Source organism: Taudactylus pleione, unplaced genomic scaffold (assembly GCF_031769625.1).
Source record: "Taudactylus pleione unplaced genomic scaffold, aTauple2 ptg000041l, whole genome shotgun sequence".
NCBI lineage: Eukaryota > Metazoa > Chordata > Amphibia > Anura > Myobatrachidae > Taudactylus > Taudactylus pleione.
Window position 1 is genome coordinate 46,384,875 of NW_028284443.1, and position 18,900 is coordinate 46,403,774.

General features: G+C 43.7%; 1 protein-coding gene across 1 annotated transcript; it reads left to right on the forward strand.

Annotated features, from left to right (window-relative positions):
• Nucleotides 1-276: 276 nt before the first annotated feature.
• Nucleotides 277-17,502, forward strand: ING1 (inhibitor of growth family member 1). The gene is made up of 2 exons (XM_088456760.1): nt 277-740; nt 15,887-17,502. The coding sequence occupies exons 1-2, from the start codon at nt 605-607 to the stop codon at nt 16,588-16,590; spliced, it is 840 nt and encodes a 279-aa protein (XP_088312886.1). The 5' UTR covers nt 277-604; the 3' UTR covers nt 16,591-17,502.
• The last annotated feature ends 1,398 nt before the right edge of the window (nt 17,503-18,900 follow it).

Below are 18,900 nucleotides of genomic sequence, written 5' to 3' on the forward strand. Positions count from 1 at the left end.
ATGCTCCCTGAATGTTATGGAAGAGGGTGAATGTTTCACAAGTGCTAAAACTTGCTGCCAGTCACAGTGTATGATGTACCCGGCATTGTGCATGTAGCGCCGGAGGCATTAGGCAGTCACCCAGCTGTTCTGATCTCCCTGCTCGGCCCCGGTTGCAGAGAGCTACCATTACATATTATTCCTATCCTCAGACACCATCATCCTGCTGCTGCTGCCGGCCCTCCCCTCTGCCCGCCCCCTTACACACACACACCCCGCACTGACTGCCTCCTTCCACTGTCTCCTTTCCGAGTTGTTGCCCAGAAGACAGCCATTCAATCAGCTGCTCACATTGCCGGACTTTCCTCGCTCCCAGCCGTTCTCCCTGCTGCCCGGCTCTGGCATCCACTGGCTGCTAGACGCCGCCTGTCTCCTACTCAGCTACCAGCCCCCGGAGCGGATCGCCTTTGTGCCGTGTCCCCAGGACTGGTGCATGCCCAGCCGCGGGTCGGGGAGACCGCATTCATCTCTCCCTCTGGCCATAGGTGGGAGACCCCCGGAGGGACAGACCCTGGAGCTGGCAGGAGCCCGCTGGGGGCTGTGCTGAAGACTGGAGTAGCACAAGATGCTAAACCCGAGCAACGGAGACCAGACCCACATGGTGACCTATGTGGAGGATTACTTGGACTCCATCGAGTCTCTTCCGTTTGATTTGCAGAGAAATGTCTCCCTGATGCGGGAGATTGACGCCAAGTACCAAGGTAGGCGGTCGGTGAGTGGTGTCCTCCCAGCCGGAGAGCTTGGGCAACTTTCCCCCTTGTTATGAGCTGCAGTCCCCCTCTACTCCTTATGAATCCCGTACTCTCTGCCCTCTCTCCCATATGCATCCCTCACTCTCTGCCCATATGTACCCTTTACTCTCACCCCTCTTTTCCCATACGCATCCCTCACTCTCTGCCCCCCCCCCCCCCCCTTATATGCATATCTCACTGTCTGCCCTCTTTCCCCATATGCATCTCACAGTCTGCCCTCTTTCCCCATATGCATACATCACTCTGCCTTCTTTTCCACATATGCATCCCCCTCTCTGCCCTCTTCCTCCCCTCACCCCCATGTGTCTGCATTGTGCCCCCATCCCTCACTTTCCGATAATGCTCGGCTACACAGGGTCAGGCACAACCTGTGTGTGTGTATAGTCTGGACTGCTGCTGGCCGGACACTTGCAGTATGTAGCTGCCTGTCATAGGGCGGAACAAAAGGTGCCCAGTTCTCTCACCCGCCGCAGCCTCCTCTCCGGCAGCGTAAAAGGGCGATGGGCTGCCAGGCACCCAGCGCAGGAGGGTAGATGTGTGTGGGGAGATTACAGCAGCACAACAACACTGGGGAGGAGGAATGTACAGGCGCAGGGTGGCTGTAGTAGTAGCTGCTGTGTGTGTGCTGGTGGGCAGGGTTTCCTTCGCTTATTTTTCTCATTGTGTTAGTAGCGATCCTTGTCGTAAATAGCGCACAACACAGCGCCCTGTCTGTAACACAGGCGTAATCCTAGTCACCTTTGTTGTACTGTACTATACTGTGATGCTAGCAGAGTTATTACCCCCTGGCCTCAATGTTATTGCCGGGACTCCGCTCCCCATAACTCGCCCTCCCTCCCCATTCCTCTTCTGTTTTACATTGCAGCCAGCATCTGAGCACTGTGTGCAGATCTATGTATACACGGGATGTGACTGTGTGCAGATCTATGTATTCACGGGGTGTTTCTGCACTCGCCAGTCACCCAGCCGGGCATTGTGCTACATGTACAGACATAAAGTCATCCTGTGTGTTGTACATGTATGTGTGCTCACAGCGCTGTAGTGGCTGCGGGGAACTAGTTACTGTTGGTGGTGGAAGTGTGACATTGGCAGGGCTGTGCTCGGGTTACGGGAGGAATATGCACCACGCCGCATACAGCCCCCCCCCCTCCCCCGCACCGTACACCGGGGGAGGAGAGACCGTCAGCGGGTAACTCGCTTCCCCAGAGACAGCCCTGTTATGTGTAAATGCGTCACATTCGGTGTGTCTCCGCCGCCGCTTCCTAGCTCCTGGGCTGGGTCCCCCTCATACCCGGGATTGTATTGCTCTCAGCACCATAACTAAGTAGTAACCCAGCGATGCTCTGCAGATGGAGATAGTGGTAACAGTCAAGTACTGCGGCACCCGGGGAAGTGTAGGTGCCCTCAGATGACACGTCTGCCCCTAGCTTGTTTCTGCTTTGTCTATGTGCGAGTAACTATGAGTACATACATGTAGAACAGGGACAGCTGGAAAACAGGACTACATCCCTCCCTGTAATACAGAGCGCTAGCCGCGCTGTAACCTGGTTGTAAGTCGCGGTGTCTTTATATACAGGGGGCCTTGTAAACGTCGTTCCATTAGGCCTGCCCCTCTGAGCAGATTGGCTTCTACTTTCCAGTTTAGAACGTCCCGGGCGCTGTCCGTCTTTTAATTTGCTGGCTTGCCCCGCCCCCTGTGGAACTCCGCCTCCCTCTTCGCACTGTAACACAACCCATTACTTTCATTTTAATGTCTCTGCCCGCCCGGCTCTAATCATTGGCTATCAGTCTGAGATGGGCGTGCTTGCTTCCCTGAAAGACGCACTGATATGGGCACAAATATAAGTAAAGTACACAAGTGTGTGGCAGCCATCTTTTATATGGGCATGAGATGGGGTTTCCTGTCACAATGGCTATTGTTATGGGAGGCTGCTATGGCTTATATAGTGTGGGGTTCTGCGAGTCTGCTGCTGTTTTTAACCCAAGTACCGGGTACTCTCCTTCATGGCCTTATTAAACATGGCGGCCCTCAGCGCATCCATCCTGGCTACCTGTATCACCCAGGAGCCGGCGGGATTGCTGTGTGCGCTGCTGAGAGCGAATCAGTTCGGTTACTAGACATAGCCGTCTGCCGATCCCAAATCACTCATTGCAGCTCTCTGTAATAAGTGCCGGGTGTCTGCGACGCGACCTGGTGACCACAATGCGGGCGCCGTCTGCACTGCTCTCTCCTGTACACTCAGGCTTGCTGTGCGTGTCCTTGTCCCACTGTGTACGATTGCGTTCTAGTGTTCCTCAAAACCAGAAACACCAAAGAAATGCTGTCCCTGGCTATTACTGAAGCGCACACGTCATGTACATTTCTCAGTTTAATCCTTCATCTACTCCAGAACATAGGGGTCTATTCATGTATCAGTGATTACAGGGCCTTTCACTGCTTCACTTCATTCCCAGAGGGGTTTAAGCTGATCACTAGACGATATGTCGTCCGATCCATCGGGCAGTGTGTACCTGCTATGTCACTGACGAAGATGCGTGGCCCCGCACCATAGGCAAACACGGGGGGGGGTTCCATCTGCCTGGAAACCCCCCTACCCAGCCCACACCATGACCACGAATGAAATAGTAATATAATAACATTTTACTAGTGCTGCATTTTATTCTCAGTATCACAAATGAAATAATTAGCACCACCTGCGGATCTTTTAACATGTATCAACCAGTGATAAATAACCTGTGCACCAACTAGGAGATCTGGAAAACTTGTACTCTTAGTGATGCACTGCTATAGAGCCCAATATGTACATATATGTCCAGGGCAGTGCTAGGTCCTTCTGCTGCTCCTCCAGGCTCCTGAACTTGCTCCAATAGTAAGGAATGGTGCCCAAATCTAAAATAAATACATTCATCTCAGGCAGGATGGCCTACTGCTGCATCTTATGGCTTATTGTGATCACTGGTCCTGTATATGCCGGAATTATGATACACAATACCCTTTCATATGACGCATATTAAAGCTGGATAAGTACTAATTCTGCCCTCTTCATGGACTGGCCACACTCGCTCTAAAAACAAGCATTTGGAAACCCCGCTCTAGAAATCCTGCGTTTGCCACTGCGCACGTTGTCAGCAACATCGCATGCAGGTCCGACGGGAGATATTGTCAGCGGGGGCATCGCTCCCGGCATCGGCGAGTGTGTATCGGCAAGTGTGTACGCACTTGCCGATGCCTGGACCCACCGCCTACGATATTTTGCTGGGTATTCTTCTGCTAATATGTACCAAGCATTACTATGGAGAAATCTCAGATTTCTCCAGTGGTGCCCCTGATTGTTGTAGATATCGCTTCCCCATACAGTATTATGAGGAGAGTGATTCATAGAAGCACCACTTCTAAATAACAACTTGCTAGCTCAGGATGACATAAGGAGGCTTGTTAGGGGAGAATAGCAGTGCCTTCTCCCGGTTCTTCTTGCCCTTTCACTGGCAGCAGCCAATCAGAGGAGCCCAGGGCATATGTCCTCCTTACTGCCCGCTGCCCCTACCCCTGCTGACCCGCCATATGCATAGGAATTAGGGAACACTGCGCTATGTATTAATATAAACTGTAATCTGCCAACTAGAGAATAACATGTAAGCAAATATGTCATGTATCCCTATTAACCTGTGCCATCTGTTCATTTGAACCAAGGTTATATTGGTAATGTATGACCTGACCTTTCACATATGTTCAACATAGCATCATTATTTCTTTGTAGTAATATAAAATGTAGCCACTTTATTTGGTACACCTTTCTAGTACTCAGTAGGACACCCCGCTACAGGCTTGACCATCAATGTTTAGCAACCCTTGATGGTCTGATGGTGAGTGTTTTCACATTGATGGGAAGCCATCAATGATAAACATCAGTGGTTGATCCTCGATGGTGAGCTACGGTCCCGCTATGCACATGTGTCAATCATTAATGGCTTTTTGCCAATGGTGCAAAACCATCAATGCAAGATCCATCAATGGTCATCCCTATCTCTTTGCCTCCAGAACAGCCTTGAATGCTCAACTGTTTAATTAACAAACTGCTGGAAACATTCTTTAGAGATTCTGGTCCTTAATTCTATTATAATAATTTGCAGTTGTTGGAGATTTGTCAGTTCCACGTTCATGCTAAGAATCTCCCGTTCCACCACATCCCAAAGGTGCTCTATTGGATTGAGATCTGTTAACTATGGAGTCCATTGGAGTACAGTGAACTAATTGTCCTGTTTGCGGAACCAGCTTGAGTTGACGTGTGCTTTTGTTACATGGTGCATTATGCTACTGACAGGAGCCATTAGAAGATGGGTTAGCCATAAAGGAATGCACATCAGCAACACTACTCAGCCTGTGACATTTAAACAATGCTTAATTAGTAATTTGTGCCAATTAAACATTCCTTACACCATTATACCACTACCCCCTTCTGGAACCATTACACAAGTCAGGATTTATTTATGCCAAATTCTGAAACTACCATCTACATGTCTCAGCAGAATTTTGTCAGACCAGGCAATGTTTTTTCAGTTTTTAACTGTTAAGTTTTGGCAAGTGTATACCCACTGTAGCCTTGTACCCACTGTAGTCACGCCAAACCGATCTTGGCGCTTTAGGTCCTGTGTGACTCGGCTTAATAAGTGACACTTGTATATCTGTGTGTAACGGAGTCTGAATCTGTATACGAAGTGCTATGATGCAGTGACTGCGGCTTTTTCCACCCCAAGTTCCCTTGTGCTTCGTATACAGATTTGGTGGCACACAGATGCAATTTAGGTGCAAAAAAGACACTGGGAACCTGGTGACTCATTTGCACCAGGTGTTTTGTACAGCATGGTGTATTGAGGCTGGGTGTATGGGGACACATCTGTACCAATCATTTACTCACAGCAAAGTCCAAAGGCAACTTATCCCTAATTTCCTCTTGGACTACTCTGTCCTGTTTGACACTGTTGAGCACCCTCTTTTCCTGTACACCGTTCACTCCACTGAGCCTACAGCTTTTTTTCTGGCTCACATCCTATCTGTTCAACTGTGATTTAATATCCCCATCTCTGGGCACATTCTACTCTTTCACTACCTGCTGAGGACCCATTAGATTCTGTCCATGACACTCTCTGCTTTTCTTGATATACACCTTTTCTTCCTTTAGTGAACTAATCAACTCATTTGGCTTTCAGGATAATCTCTGCACAGATGACCTCCAAATACTTTACCTTTCCTCACATGACTTCTCCCCTTGGATCTCTTAGCGTATTCAATATGGAACTCATGTTGCATCCTCCCAGATTCACCCCCCCCCCCCCCCCTCACTGTCAAGAACTCCCCTGCCTGCATCTTAGGTTTCATCCACCTACAAAACATTCTGATCAGTCACTCCCTTGTCATTTACTACTTTGACTACTGCCTCCTTCTAGCTGGAACTCTCCTCATCTGTCTGTCTCTACCTCAATCATCCCGAATGTTGCTCCAAATATGCTGCTCTGCTTTGGCAAATCCAAACTCTCATGCTCATCATACCCTCCTCTCATGCTCATCATACCCTCTAGAATCCAGTTTAAAAGCTCCACCTGCTCTCTACTCATAGATTTCTATGCCACTCCTTAATAGACTCTACCTGTCTCCAGACTTTTTTTTTTCTTTTAAGATCTCTATATTGAAGATATAACATTGTACAGACAAGGAGAAAATAGACATTGTAATAAAGTTAGAAGAACTCAAACTGCATTATACATAGAAATAAAAAAGGGGGGATATTCCCAATTATAGAACCAAAACCAGTACACATGGGATAATGGGAGTTTTTAATGAAATTTTAAGTACGTCTTTTTCCACATCTGGCAATGTTATCTATTGAAGTATAGTAATTTTAACCATGCCTTCACACAGCTCCAATTCAGTAATATGACCTTCTTAGCTGTTGTGACCAGTACTGTGAGAAGAGTCTCCTTTATAAACTAGTTTTATCACTCACAACAAGTGATAAAACTCACTGTGTATAATAATGGTGCTCCAGCCAATTGGCTCCAAACTGTCATCTGTTTGAAAATGACAGTTTGGAGATGATTGGCTGGAGCAAGATTTATCATATGCAGCGAGTTTTCTCACTTGTTGAGTGATAAATTAAGCCCATAGACCCCCATTTACTAACGAGTTTTATCACCAAAACGAGTGTCATTTTTCTAACAGTTGACAGCTGGGAGCTGATTGGCTGGAGCACCATTTATCATACACAGTGAAATGTATCACTCGTTTTGGTGATAAAACTCATTTGTAAATGAGGCCCATAGTCTAGATAAGGCGTAGGTCTAAATTGTTAAAGTTGGCACACAAGAATGTGAGAGGATCTGGCCTAATAGTTAATGAAAGCAAAGTAAAAATAAATGTAAATCTCACAATAAACATTTGCAACTTGTTCCAAAACCACCTAATTTTAGTGCATTCCCAGACGTTATGGGAAAAAAAGGCAGAATTATAGCTACATTTTGGACATTGCCTGATTTTATCAGAAACCATATGTTTGCATTGTAATTGGGATATAGAGGTCCAATTAACAGTTTTTAGGTGGACTTCCTTTAACATTGCATCCACTGTGAAATACTTACAATCGGCAAAGTGGCCTAGCACATCAGACTGGGAGGAACAAGAGGGAATGTGCTTAGACCAAATAACAATAGTTATACCTCACATTTTGACTGGTTTATATGAATGAAATATTTATAGCAGTATTTAGTAAGGTAGGTGTTAGCAACACACAATTGACCATCAGGGAGAGCAATGTGTTGGTCAACTGAGAGGGTAACAGATGAGGGTGTTGTTGGAGATGTCGGCTTTGGTCAAAGAAATTGGTAACATTTGGATTACGTAAGAAAGTTTTGAAAAATGATGCTCTTAGTAGGTGTGTCAAAATGGAGTCCAAGACACCAGGTAAATGCCTTCTCTGCATCCAAGGAGAGAAGGACACCTGAATTGGTATCTCCTGAGGCTTGAAGTCAGTGAATTCACTTTGTGAATATTCTCAACAGAGTGGCACCCCCAAATAAAGCCAGTTTGGTGGTTATGAATGATGGATCTGAATACTAGTTTTGGTCTCTCAGCCAGGATTTTCGTCAATAGTTTATAATCCGTTTTAAGAAGTGAGATAGGTCAGATTCGGCTAGCTCAGGATTTCTTCATGCTTTCGGTAGAATTTGAATAGTAGCGGAGTTAACACATATTAGAAAATAAACTTCTCCCTAATTATTTTAAGGTATTGGAGATCCTGGCTGACATTAACTTGTAGCAATCACCACTGAGACCATCTGCGCCAGGAGCTTTGCCAGGCTTGAGCGATTTAATGGCCATTTGTACCTCATGAGTAACGAGTGATTAAAGTGGCCGCAGAGGAGTCAGAAAGTTGGGGGAAAGGCAGTCCATTTCAACATGTTTTATTTACCTCGTCAAAAGGTTTGCGGGAGTACAATTTTTCATATAAAGTTTAAAATAGTCCATGGTTCGGGGACCATCAGTCGTAAGGTTACCATCCGGTTAGTGTAAATGTTTAATGAGAGTAGGTGTGCGTGACCGTAGTAAGCCTTTGCCGGCTGCTGGTAATTTTGAGGGCATGGCCTAATGCAAGTAGGCGTGGCCATGTGTATTTAAAAAATAAAACAAACCATGCACAAGGGGGTGCCATGTGCTCCTCAGCTATGGGAAAATCCAGGGGGGGCCTGATTAGTGTGATGATTTCCCCATTCCCACAGCAGCCAGAGGAGACTGCAGTCCCACGGGCTGTTGCTGCTAACAGCTGGAGACACGGGCTGCTGCTGGGGGCGGAAAAGTAATACAGATATAGCCACAGCCGCTAATAAATGGATATTTTGGATATACCACTATGAATACAAAATGAGTGTTCCACGCTGCTGTTTGAAGGTAGCCAGCAAAGAATAACAAAATAAAGAAAAAAATAACAGCGCTCTGGGCCACAGAAATAAATAAATGAAGAAATAATCGTAAATCAAATATATATAATGTATAATGAAAAAGAAAATCAGTTATGCCATAAAAATTATTTCAATGTATTAATAGATACACTGAATAAATATCTTATATATAAAAAAAATCCCAACACATTGATGCATATAAGAAATACACTGGTGTGTGATCACACAAAGATGTTAAATAGTATCTGCAGTCACATAGCACAGCTGATAATCAGGCAGTTCAACAGAGTGGTAAATCAGTATCACCCAATATTGCAGAACTGACACAAATTCTAAACAGTGGCTAAATTCTTCATATGAGTTAGATGGGGATATTATAGGCACCACAATTTGTAAAATCTTCTGTATATATTTGTAATCCACTCCGGTCTGCAATATGAATGGACAAATAATCGGGGAGGCACTTATGCCTATATCTTCATCCAGTTGAAGTTCAAAAAATGGGTAATACCGGAACACGGGTGGGTGGTGTGCAGCACTCAATTATATCAAACTGAATTCTGAGGTTTTTTGCGTTTTTTTATCAGTCAATCTACTCCACAATCTCGCTGGGGACCAATAAGATGGTGGTTACTAATGCTGTCAGCTTCACTGTTTCTTCGGCTGGATGGCTGTTAGTGAGCTCCTTCACCAGACAATCAGCGTAAACACACACCTCTGAGGAAATCCCTGTTGGGAAGAACGTGTTGGGGAACTTTACTTGATGTTTGATCATTGCTGTGGGACATAGCCTCTGATTAGCCACATACAGATAAGGACGCAGTTGGGAGGCCATATTGGGTGTTCAGACCCTCCACACACTGTCCAACTATTCCAGGGTAGAGGTGAGAACAGGCAGACCTTGCCACACTGGGTGACCGGATCCCCTGTACAGTGCTACTAATAAGTCAAGGATGTGGTGAGATGAGGCGGACTTCATCACGCCGAATATCAGCTTTCTCTCGTATTGGTGAGTGCCAGGTCAGCATTAGTAACCACCATCTTATTGGTCCCCAGCGAGATTGTGGAGTAGATTGACTGACTGATAAAAAATGTAAAAAAACTCAGAATTCAGTTTGATATAATTGAGTGCTGCACACCACCCACCCCTGTGTTCAGGTATTACCTGTTTATTCAGCTGGATGAGTATATAGGCATAAGTGCCTCCCCGATTATTTGTCCATTCATATTGCAGACCGGAGTGGATTACAAATATATACAGAATATTTCACAAATTGTGGTGCCTATAATATCCCCATCTAACTCATATGAAGAATTTAGCAACTTTGTTTCTAATTTGTGTCAGTTCTGCAATATTGGGTGATACTGATTTACCACTCTGTTGAACTGCCTGATTATCAGCTGTGCTATGTGACTGCAGATACTATTTAACATCTTTTGGTGAACCCACACCAGTATATTTCTTATATGCATACATTTTTGGTGTTTTTTTTTTTATATATAAGATATTTATTCAGTGTATCTATTAATAAATGTAAATATTTTTATGGCATAACTGATTTTCTTTTTCTTTAATTATACATTATAGTTATTTGGTTTACAGTTATGTATTCATTAATTTCTGTGGCCCACAGAGCTGTTATTATTTTCTTTATTTTGCTGCTGGTGGCGGACCCACACCCCACCATCAAGCCTGGCACCCTTAACAATAGGTTAGATAAAAGATGGACCGTTTTGTTCCCAGTTTTCTGAAATTGATCCTCTCAGAAGGAATATTGATCCCCCTCCTAAAATTTAGCTTTTTTGTAAAGTAATCAGCTTTGTGGGAGGTATAGGGGAAGTTCTGTATGGGCAGTATAGGAATTACTGTTGCCTCCAAGGTTTTATTACATTCTGAAAACCCACCTATTCTCTGATGCCTACTTAACAGCCCACTGGTTTACTCCTCATCTATCCCCTCCCTGAAATAGGCACAAATACCCTCCTGGTCCAAACTTTAATTGATTACATTAGTTGAACTCCCAAACACAGTAGATTGTAAGCTGTCAGAAGCAGGTCTCCTTCCTCCCTTATTTCGTGCCTGCTGACTCTTATCTCTGCCTTGTATGCCATGTTTATATTCTGTTCATCTATCCAGCGCTATTTTGCATCATTATGGTGATTTGCAAATAAATAATATACACAAACATGCTCAAAATGGGGATGATTCTGAGTTGGGAGCAAAGCAAAAAAGAGCAAGTAACTTTCCACTTGGGCAAAACCATATTGTACTGCCGATGGGGAAGATTTAAGATGTATAAAAAGATTTATTTTTGAGAGGGGTATGTCCAGGGCTGGTGCAAGGTTTCTCGGCACCCTAGGCAAAACTGCAGCCTACTGAGCCGCCCCCCACCACCGCCACCAATACCCACTTTCAAACCCATCAGGTGAAAGTGAGAAGGCATCATCTTAGTTCCACAGCCGCCACCTGCATTTAATACAACAAGAATGTCTCTCAGACACATCCTAAATATTGTGATGGGCAGACTCTGTGGTTCCCCCAGATCCTGGCGCCCCTAGGCAGCTGCCTAATGGTAGAGCCAGCCCTGGGCGTGTCCAAACTCAAATCTAAATTGCAGTGTAATAATAAAGCTGTGTAGCATTTGTAACATGGTTTATTCCTGGTGCAAAGTTACATAGAACCACCACCCCTTCATATTTAACTTCCTAATTTTTGTGAACCTGTTAAAAATCCTAAGTGATTCGTTATTTTGTATTATTTTATGCATAGAAGAAATCTTTAAAAGAAAAATCTATACTTTGGCATTGCACGTGATAACCAGAGCTCCGTGAAAGCAGGGCTTTTGTTTTTGAAATCCTCTCTGCTATTGTAGGCAATGAACTTGTACTATATCTCTGACTTGCATCTAGATTAACCCAATGCCTGATGATCGACAAGTTTGCTGCAAGAGAAGAATGCATGCTGTGTTTGATAAGCCATTCCGCGTTTACCACACCTATAGAATCTCACGTTTTCAGTGATATTTTTTGTCAGGCACAAACAGGAACTCAGTTCCTGAACTTTTCATTAACTATAACGTAATGTCCGGGGACAAAAATGTAATTTCCATAAGACAGGTTTTATTTTAAAGTCCCTTTTGAGTGCCTTCTTTTCTAAACACTAATTATATACACAAATATGTTCTCCTATATTGCGCAAAATTGTATAGTGCAAATGAAAGTCCAGGTATTGTCCTTTTTGTGGTGCAGCTTCTCCTAAAAAATCTCTTCCCAAAGGTCAATGTTTCTGTACGTGGATAAAAAGAATAAGAGGCGCACAATGGGGAAGTACGTTTAAAACTCAGTTCTTTACTAAACATAATTAAGAACCACTCACATACTGTATACAATTGTGTTATATGGAAATATCACAAACGGCGCATAAAGTAAAAGGACCTCCGGTCACCCCACATAAGCCGACACCTCTGGCGTCCTCTCCAATTCACCAGCACTTCTGGACTGATGACGTCACAGCGTCTCCGTCATAAGCCAAGCCCAAACTTGTTTCATCCCTAAGGATTTCCTCAGTGGAGATATATATTATATAAATCTGGGTATAGAAATGAGGATTCCAGACAGCATTGTCTTTTAATGGTATCAGACACTGCACCTTAGCATACGTGAGGATAGGCCTGGACAAACACAGGCACATAACAGAAAATAGGCAAACAACATAAAAGTAAATGTCCCAGCACTCCTTGTGCTAATGTCTGTGGACTTTCCAGGTCCTGGCACCTTAATGCTAACCACCAAGCCTGGCCTATCGCCTGGCCAGTTTGTCTGGCATCAGGGGCAAGGAGCATCAGGTGTGTGGGAGTTTTAAACTCTTCCTGTGCTCCAGTGATTATTCCATCTGGGTTTGTGTAAATGTGAAAACCTGGAATTCCACACCTCCACTGCTAATGCAGAAAGCACAGGTTTCACTCCAGCCTCCCTTAAAGGGAGTTGATTACACCAGAATGTGGGCAATTCAGGTGAAATAGATAGTAAGAGAAATAATAAAATAGTTTTTCTAGAGCTCCACCCACAGTTCCTGAACCTATTTATCCAGAAAAATAGCCCTGCACGTTTTTAATTATGCCGAAAATCTGTAATTAATTCTGTACTGGCCACTTCTACTGATTTGGTTACAGAGTGTACTTTTTAATGAAATCTTAAGGTAGTGATAAAACAGTAGATAATTGGATTGTAGAATTCGCTGAAAGACTGATTATTCTTATTTAATGTTCTAATTTGTTTTCAATCAAAGATAGACTTGACATTGTGAGTAACATTTTTAAATCTACTTTTGTGTGCATAAAGCCATAGAATAGTTGAAAATTTCCTGGTGAAGCATGTGTGAGGAAACAATTTGTTTATTAATGGTTAGGCATCTTTTATCAGTTTGGCTGTATGCTTATCATGAGCACATAATAGTTTTTTATTAATAAAGTTTATTTGGCCTTCGTTTCCTAAATGTGCTGATTTTATTATTAGAATATGGTCTATAGTCTGCTTTCTTTTTATCTCTGGTGAATCAAAAAACCCAACTGTACAAAAGTTGTCACAATGTCAAAAAGATTGGGGATACACTACTACACTACCATAGTATATATAACTGTTTAAAGGAAATTAAGCATGAAAATAATGATTTAAATATATAGGATGCAATTGAGTTCTAATATATCTAATACAGCAGTTGTTGCTTATGCTGGGCATACACTGCCAGATAAAATGTCTGCCAGACGCAGATGTCCGCGGCATACACTGTGAGAGAAATCTCAGTGTATAGCCCGACATCTGCGCTCCGCCCCCGGGGGAGGAGACATTTCCCTGTTCCTTCCGTAGGAAGGAACAGAGGAAATGTCTGTCTGTCGGCTGCACTGGGCATACACTGCCCGATGCGGCCGACAGTTTCCCGGGCAAATATCGCATCGGACGGGCATGCTGGACAATCCAGCATGCCTGACCAAGCAATATTTAGCCCTCGGTCGCCCGCACACACGCTACAATTATCTTTTTATCTCTGGTGAATCAAAAAACCCAACTGTGTACAAAAGTTGTCACAATGTCAAAAAGATTGGGATACACTACTATATATATCGGATCGTCCCGAGAATTGCAGCGTGTATGGCCAGCATTAGTAATGCTGTACAAGTATCATTGCTTGGTCACTAGATGGCAGTGACAGAGCAAGTAATTGATACATGCAAATATTGAGAGAACTAGGGCTCTTTGTTCAGCATAATACACTACGATAGCTACACTAGTAATTTCCTGGCTTATGTAAAACTTAAGGCCGGTACACACTAGATGGTGTCTAGTGTGTACCGACCTCGTTAGCGGCGGGGTGCCGGTATCGGCAAGTGCGTACACATTTGCCAGTGACAGCGAGGGCATGCTGCATTCGGCATCATGGCCCTCGCTAACGATGGGAGCGCGCATCGACGGCGACATAGAGGGTGCACACTAGACGATGTGCCCGATATGTCTTCCGATCCGGCCGGATTGGACGTGTATTCGTCTAGTGTGTACCCGGCATAAGATGTGTTTGAAGTTGGCTATACTGGTGATGATTAGTGTCTTTTTAGTGTATTTAAATGGTAAAGTGAGGCGGGATATGCTGGTGCTATAACCTGGTTGGTTTTGCCTTAAGATATAAAAATAAAAAAATCACTTTAAGGGGTAAATTTACTAAAGTGAGAGTTTTTAGAAGTGAGTTTTAAAAGTGATGCTGCGCATAGCAACCAATCAGATTCTACTTAACATTTAACTAGCACCTTCTAGAAGATGATAGCTAGAATCTGATTGGTTGCTATGGGCAACATCACTTTTAAAACTCACTTCTAAAAACTCTCACTTTAGTAAACTTACCCCTAAATCTCATTGGTAATTTGACAAAACATCAACACGTTTGGTAACCCCTAGTCTATTACAGTTGGCCCTTGGTCTTGCAACTGACTTACTTTAATGAGAGAAGGGAGTTGGAGAAAATCCCCTGCAACATATTGGCAGCACAAAGTATTGTACCGATCATAATGGTATACAATGTTTCTGTGGAACATGGATAATGGCGCAATTGGCCAGCACAGACGGTGTAATGGTTAGCATTACTGCCTCACAGCACTGAGGTCGTAGGTTGGATTCCCACGCCTCCCTCGATTAGGCCACGCCCCCTCTTTGCCAGGGCCTGGCGCCGCTCTCTACGGCCCTGAGCGGGAATATAGATTGTGAGCTCCACTGGGGCAGGGACTGATGTGAAAGCCCAGTGTGGAATATGTGTGCGCTATATAAATAACTTAATTCAAATAAATAAACTGCAGCACTATGTAAAAAAAAATAATATATATATATATATATATCTATACCCATAAATCTACAAGCAAGCTTGAGCGCTCTTCTTAAACAATAATTCCATCCAATTTAATAAAAACAAAACAAAAAAACACACACTTTTAAAACTGCTTAATGGGGTTTTTAAAAGCTCCTCTATGGACTTATAGGGAAGTGGCTTTGTATTCCGAGAATTCATCTCCCCTAATTCTAGCCAATGCCCTGTAAGTAAGATTAATGGTTAGCTATTGTTAGATATTTGAATATAGCACAGAACGCACTGACGAACGTGCAGGCTGATGTACTGAACACAGGCCGGGTCCAAACCCAGAAACAAAGTGATGACCATAGCTATCATTTTGCTTCTAGCCATTAGCCGCGACAGGGCTTACAGAAGTTCTGTCCTGGTGCCCTAACCATGATAAATGTATGCAACAATTTTTATTAACATTCTGCAAGTTATAAGTATTTAAATATATATTTTTACTTTATGTGCATGCTGTGAATAAAAAACAGCCACAAATGGGAAAATATACTTTTCAATGATCTTCAAGAGTATTACTTTTTATCTAAGTAGTAGAAACTCTTAAATGTACCCCCATACAGTATTTACATTGGCTGCTTCTTTCTGTTTTTACTTATAAAATATGTATATTTTACTGGAGGTCATGTGAAAGCAGAGTACAAAAGTAATGGGACAGTTGAATGCCCACTTGTTTTACAGTACGATTACATTATAGTACATATGAGCATTGTAAAAACATCTAATAACATTTTCTTTTATATCATTGTAGAGATCCTGAAGGAGTTGGATGACTATTATGAAAAGTTCAGACGTGAATCTGATGTAATACAAAAGAAACGCATACTGCAGTTCATCCAAAGAGCTCTTATTCGCAGCCAAGAACTTGGCGATGACAAGATTCAGATCGTTAGCCAGATGGTGGAATTGGTAGAAAATAGGACGAGGCAAGTAGACAGTCACGTGGAACTCTTTGAAACATGCCAAGATCTGAATGACAGTACGAGTAATAGCAGCAAAAATACCCAGGAGAAGTCCAAAAACGAGGCTGTCTCTCAGACTGAGAAAGCCAGCAATAAGAGATCAAGGAGACAGCGAAACAATGAAAATCGGGAAAATTCTACTATTAATCATGAACACGATGACCTTACATCTGGAATGCCCAAAGAGAAGAAGGCAAAAACGTCAAAGAAGAAGAAGCGATCCAAAGCTAAAGCTGAAAGGGAAGCATCTCCTGCAGATCTTCCAATTGACCCAAATGAGCCAACCTATTGCCTATGTAACCAAGTATCTTATGGTGAAATGATTGGTTGTGATAATGAAGAATGCCCAATAGAATGGTTCCACTTTTCTTGTGTTGGACTCAATCATAAACCAAAGGGAAAATGGTACTGTCCTGAATGTAGAGGGGAAAACGAGAAAACCATGGGCAAAGCACTTGAGAAATCTAAAAAAGAGCGGGCATACAACAGGTAGTCCACAGACACTTACCATAGGAGAGGACGAAGGAAAGATGAGGCATTGTATTTATTGTCCAGACACCTTGTGAAGGTGATAAGGATTGCATACTGTATATTTTTTATCTAGGGATACACCCATTTTGGTTGTAGTGACAGCAATAACATCACTTTCTCCCTTTTGTGGTATAAGGTCTAACAGTTAATTGTCCATGAATCTACCCAGTGAGCTGGTTATTGTCCATGCCATGCATGTATTCTCAAACGCTGTGTTTCCGGCCTTCCAGCAACAGTGAGGACTAAGATCGTATCCGTTGTGGTGGATGTTTAATGCACTTCTAAAACTAAAAGCACTATGACCACACACCTGTTTTCACACAGTGTGTCACATATTTACAGCTATGTTCTGCCCTATACCTTGTGGCATACCGTTATTTTATTGTATTGGTCTCTAAATTTTGTCAATAACCACTTTTTTGTTATTTCTTTCAGTATGTCATGGCTTAAACATTGTATTGGCATGGGAAGGATAAAGGTGAAGCTTGTTCTTTAGCTATATTATTATTCCAACAATGGGAAATTCACAACAAGTAGCTTATTTTATAAAGAAATGCAATAGGTTGCATTTTACTTGGCAGAACTTTTATACTGTATTCTGGCCTGGGAACCAGGAGAGGCCATTTTAAAGTAATTGACTATGTTTTTTTTATTGAACCAAACAGTGGTTTAGTAATTATTCACACAAATCAAGCTTTATACACTCGCAGGTAATAGTGAAGCAATCCTAATTTGTATAAATGTACATTTTAAGTGACATTGCACTTGATGTATTATAATTGGAAATGCAGCCAAATGCCATTGTATAACCAATGTGCATTTCCTTCTGTATGTATGAAGATTGTACAGCTGTGATACTTAAAATAAATACAGGTCTATGGAAAGTTTAAATTTTTTTTTTAAAAAAATTTTTTAAAATTCAGTTTACATATTAAGATTAGTAAGAAAGGATAATTATGTCTTAGAGGATAATCATATTCTAGGAAAAGTAGTCATTCAGCCTCTATAACAGAAAGTAAACGCTGTCTTAATCTTCTGTCAACGTTATTCAGGAAACGGTCAGGAGTCCCATGCCGATATTCACACAAATTGACGTTTTGTAACTGCGCATGGTCTAAGTAGTTAAAATGTTGCACAGCGCATGCATCCCATGGTGTGTACCCACAGTAGCCATTGAGATGCACTTTTGCAGACATTTATTGGAGCGGTGACTGGGAGGTGCTATTTAGATGCAAGGAGATGCACCGTCTTATGTGTGTGTGGTACAGGCGTGTCGAATAACTGGTTGTGACCTTGCTTAATGACTTACATTGGAGGCTATTCTAGGACAGAGGCCCTGATTCAGAGCCGGACGCTCTGACAGAGCGCTCGCTCTGAATCAGGGCCGTCTCTCTGAATTTTTAGAGCGGCCTCCTGGCCGCTCGTATAGCCAATGGTGACCACCCACAGCTATAGCGAGCGGCCAGCAAGATGGTCGCGACGGTCTTGTGGTAGGGTCTCGTTGCCACAAGCCCTGGAGTGCTTTTGGCTCTATCAGAGCCGAGAGCACTCCGACTGACATCACTTGTGATGTCAGTGGGGCCGGCCCCAGACGGTAGGCGTTCCCATGGGAATGCCTCCGTCTGGCCAGCCACGCCCACCAAAAGGGGCGTGCTGTCACTCACCATCGACAGCACGCCCCCTTTGTAGCGAGACCCATAGCGACGGCTTGCCCGTCGCTATCCAGATCTCGCACATGCGCACGACAGAGCCGCCTCCGTCATGCGCACTGGACCAACATCGACCCGCTTGCGAGCGGGTCTGAATTAGGCCCAGAATCTGCACCTACGTAGCATGGGGCGAGTGCAAGTTTCAATGGTGCGAACGATGCTTACAGACGCACACAGTGGGATGGCTGCAGCCAAGAGCACAGAGGATTGTAGCGAGCGGGTACTAATTTCCCGGGCCTGGGTCCACCACCGCCACCCCCCTTTTTCCCCCCTTACCTGTCACCATATGTACCTATGTCTCTGAAGGGCTCACAGCGCCCCCCTCTCGCGGCGCTGTAATTATTTTTTCAATATTTTTTTCTAAGGGGCGTGTGGCCACACCCCTGCGATTAGGCCACGACCCAGAAAATAACGGGAGCCCAAGCTTTAAAGGCCTGACTGCAGCCATTCAAAATGGGCGTTTCAGTCTTTGCACATTCAGATGTACACTTGTACAGCAAGGAAAGGGCTGATATTAGCATCGGCATAAAGTCACAGGTGCGTCTAAGGCAAAAGACGGTAAA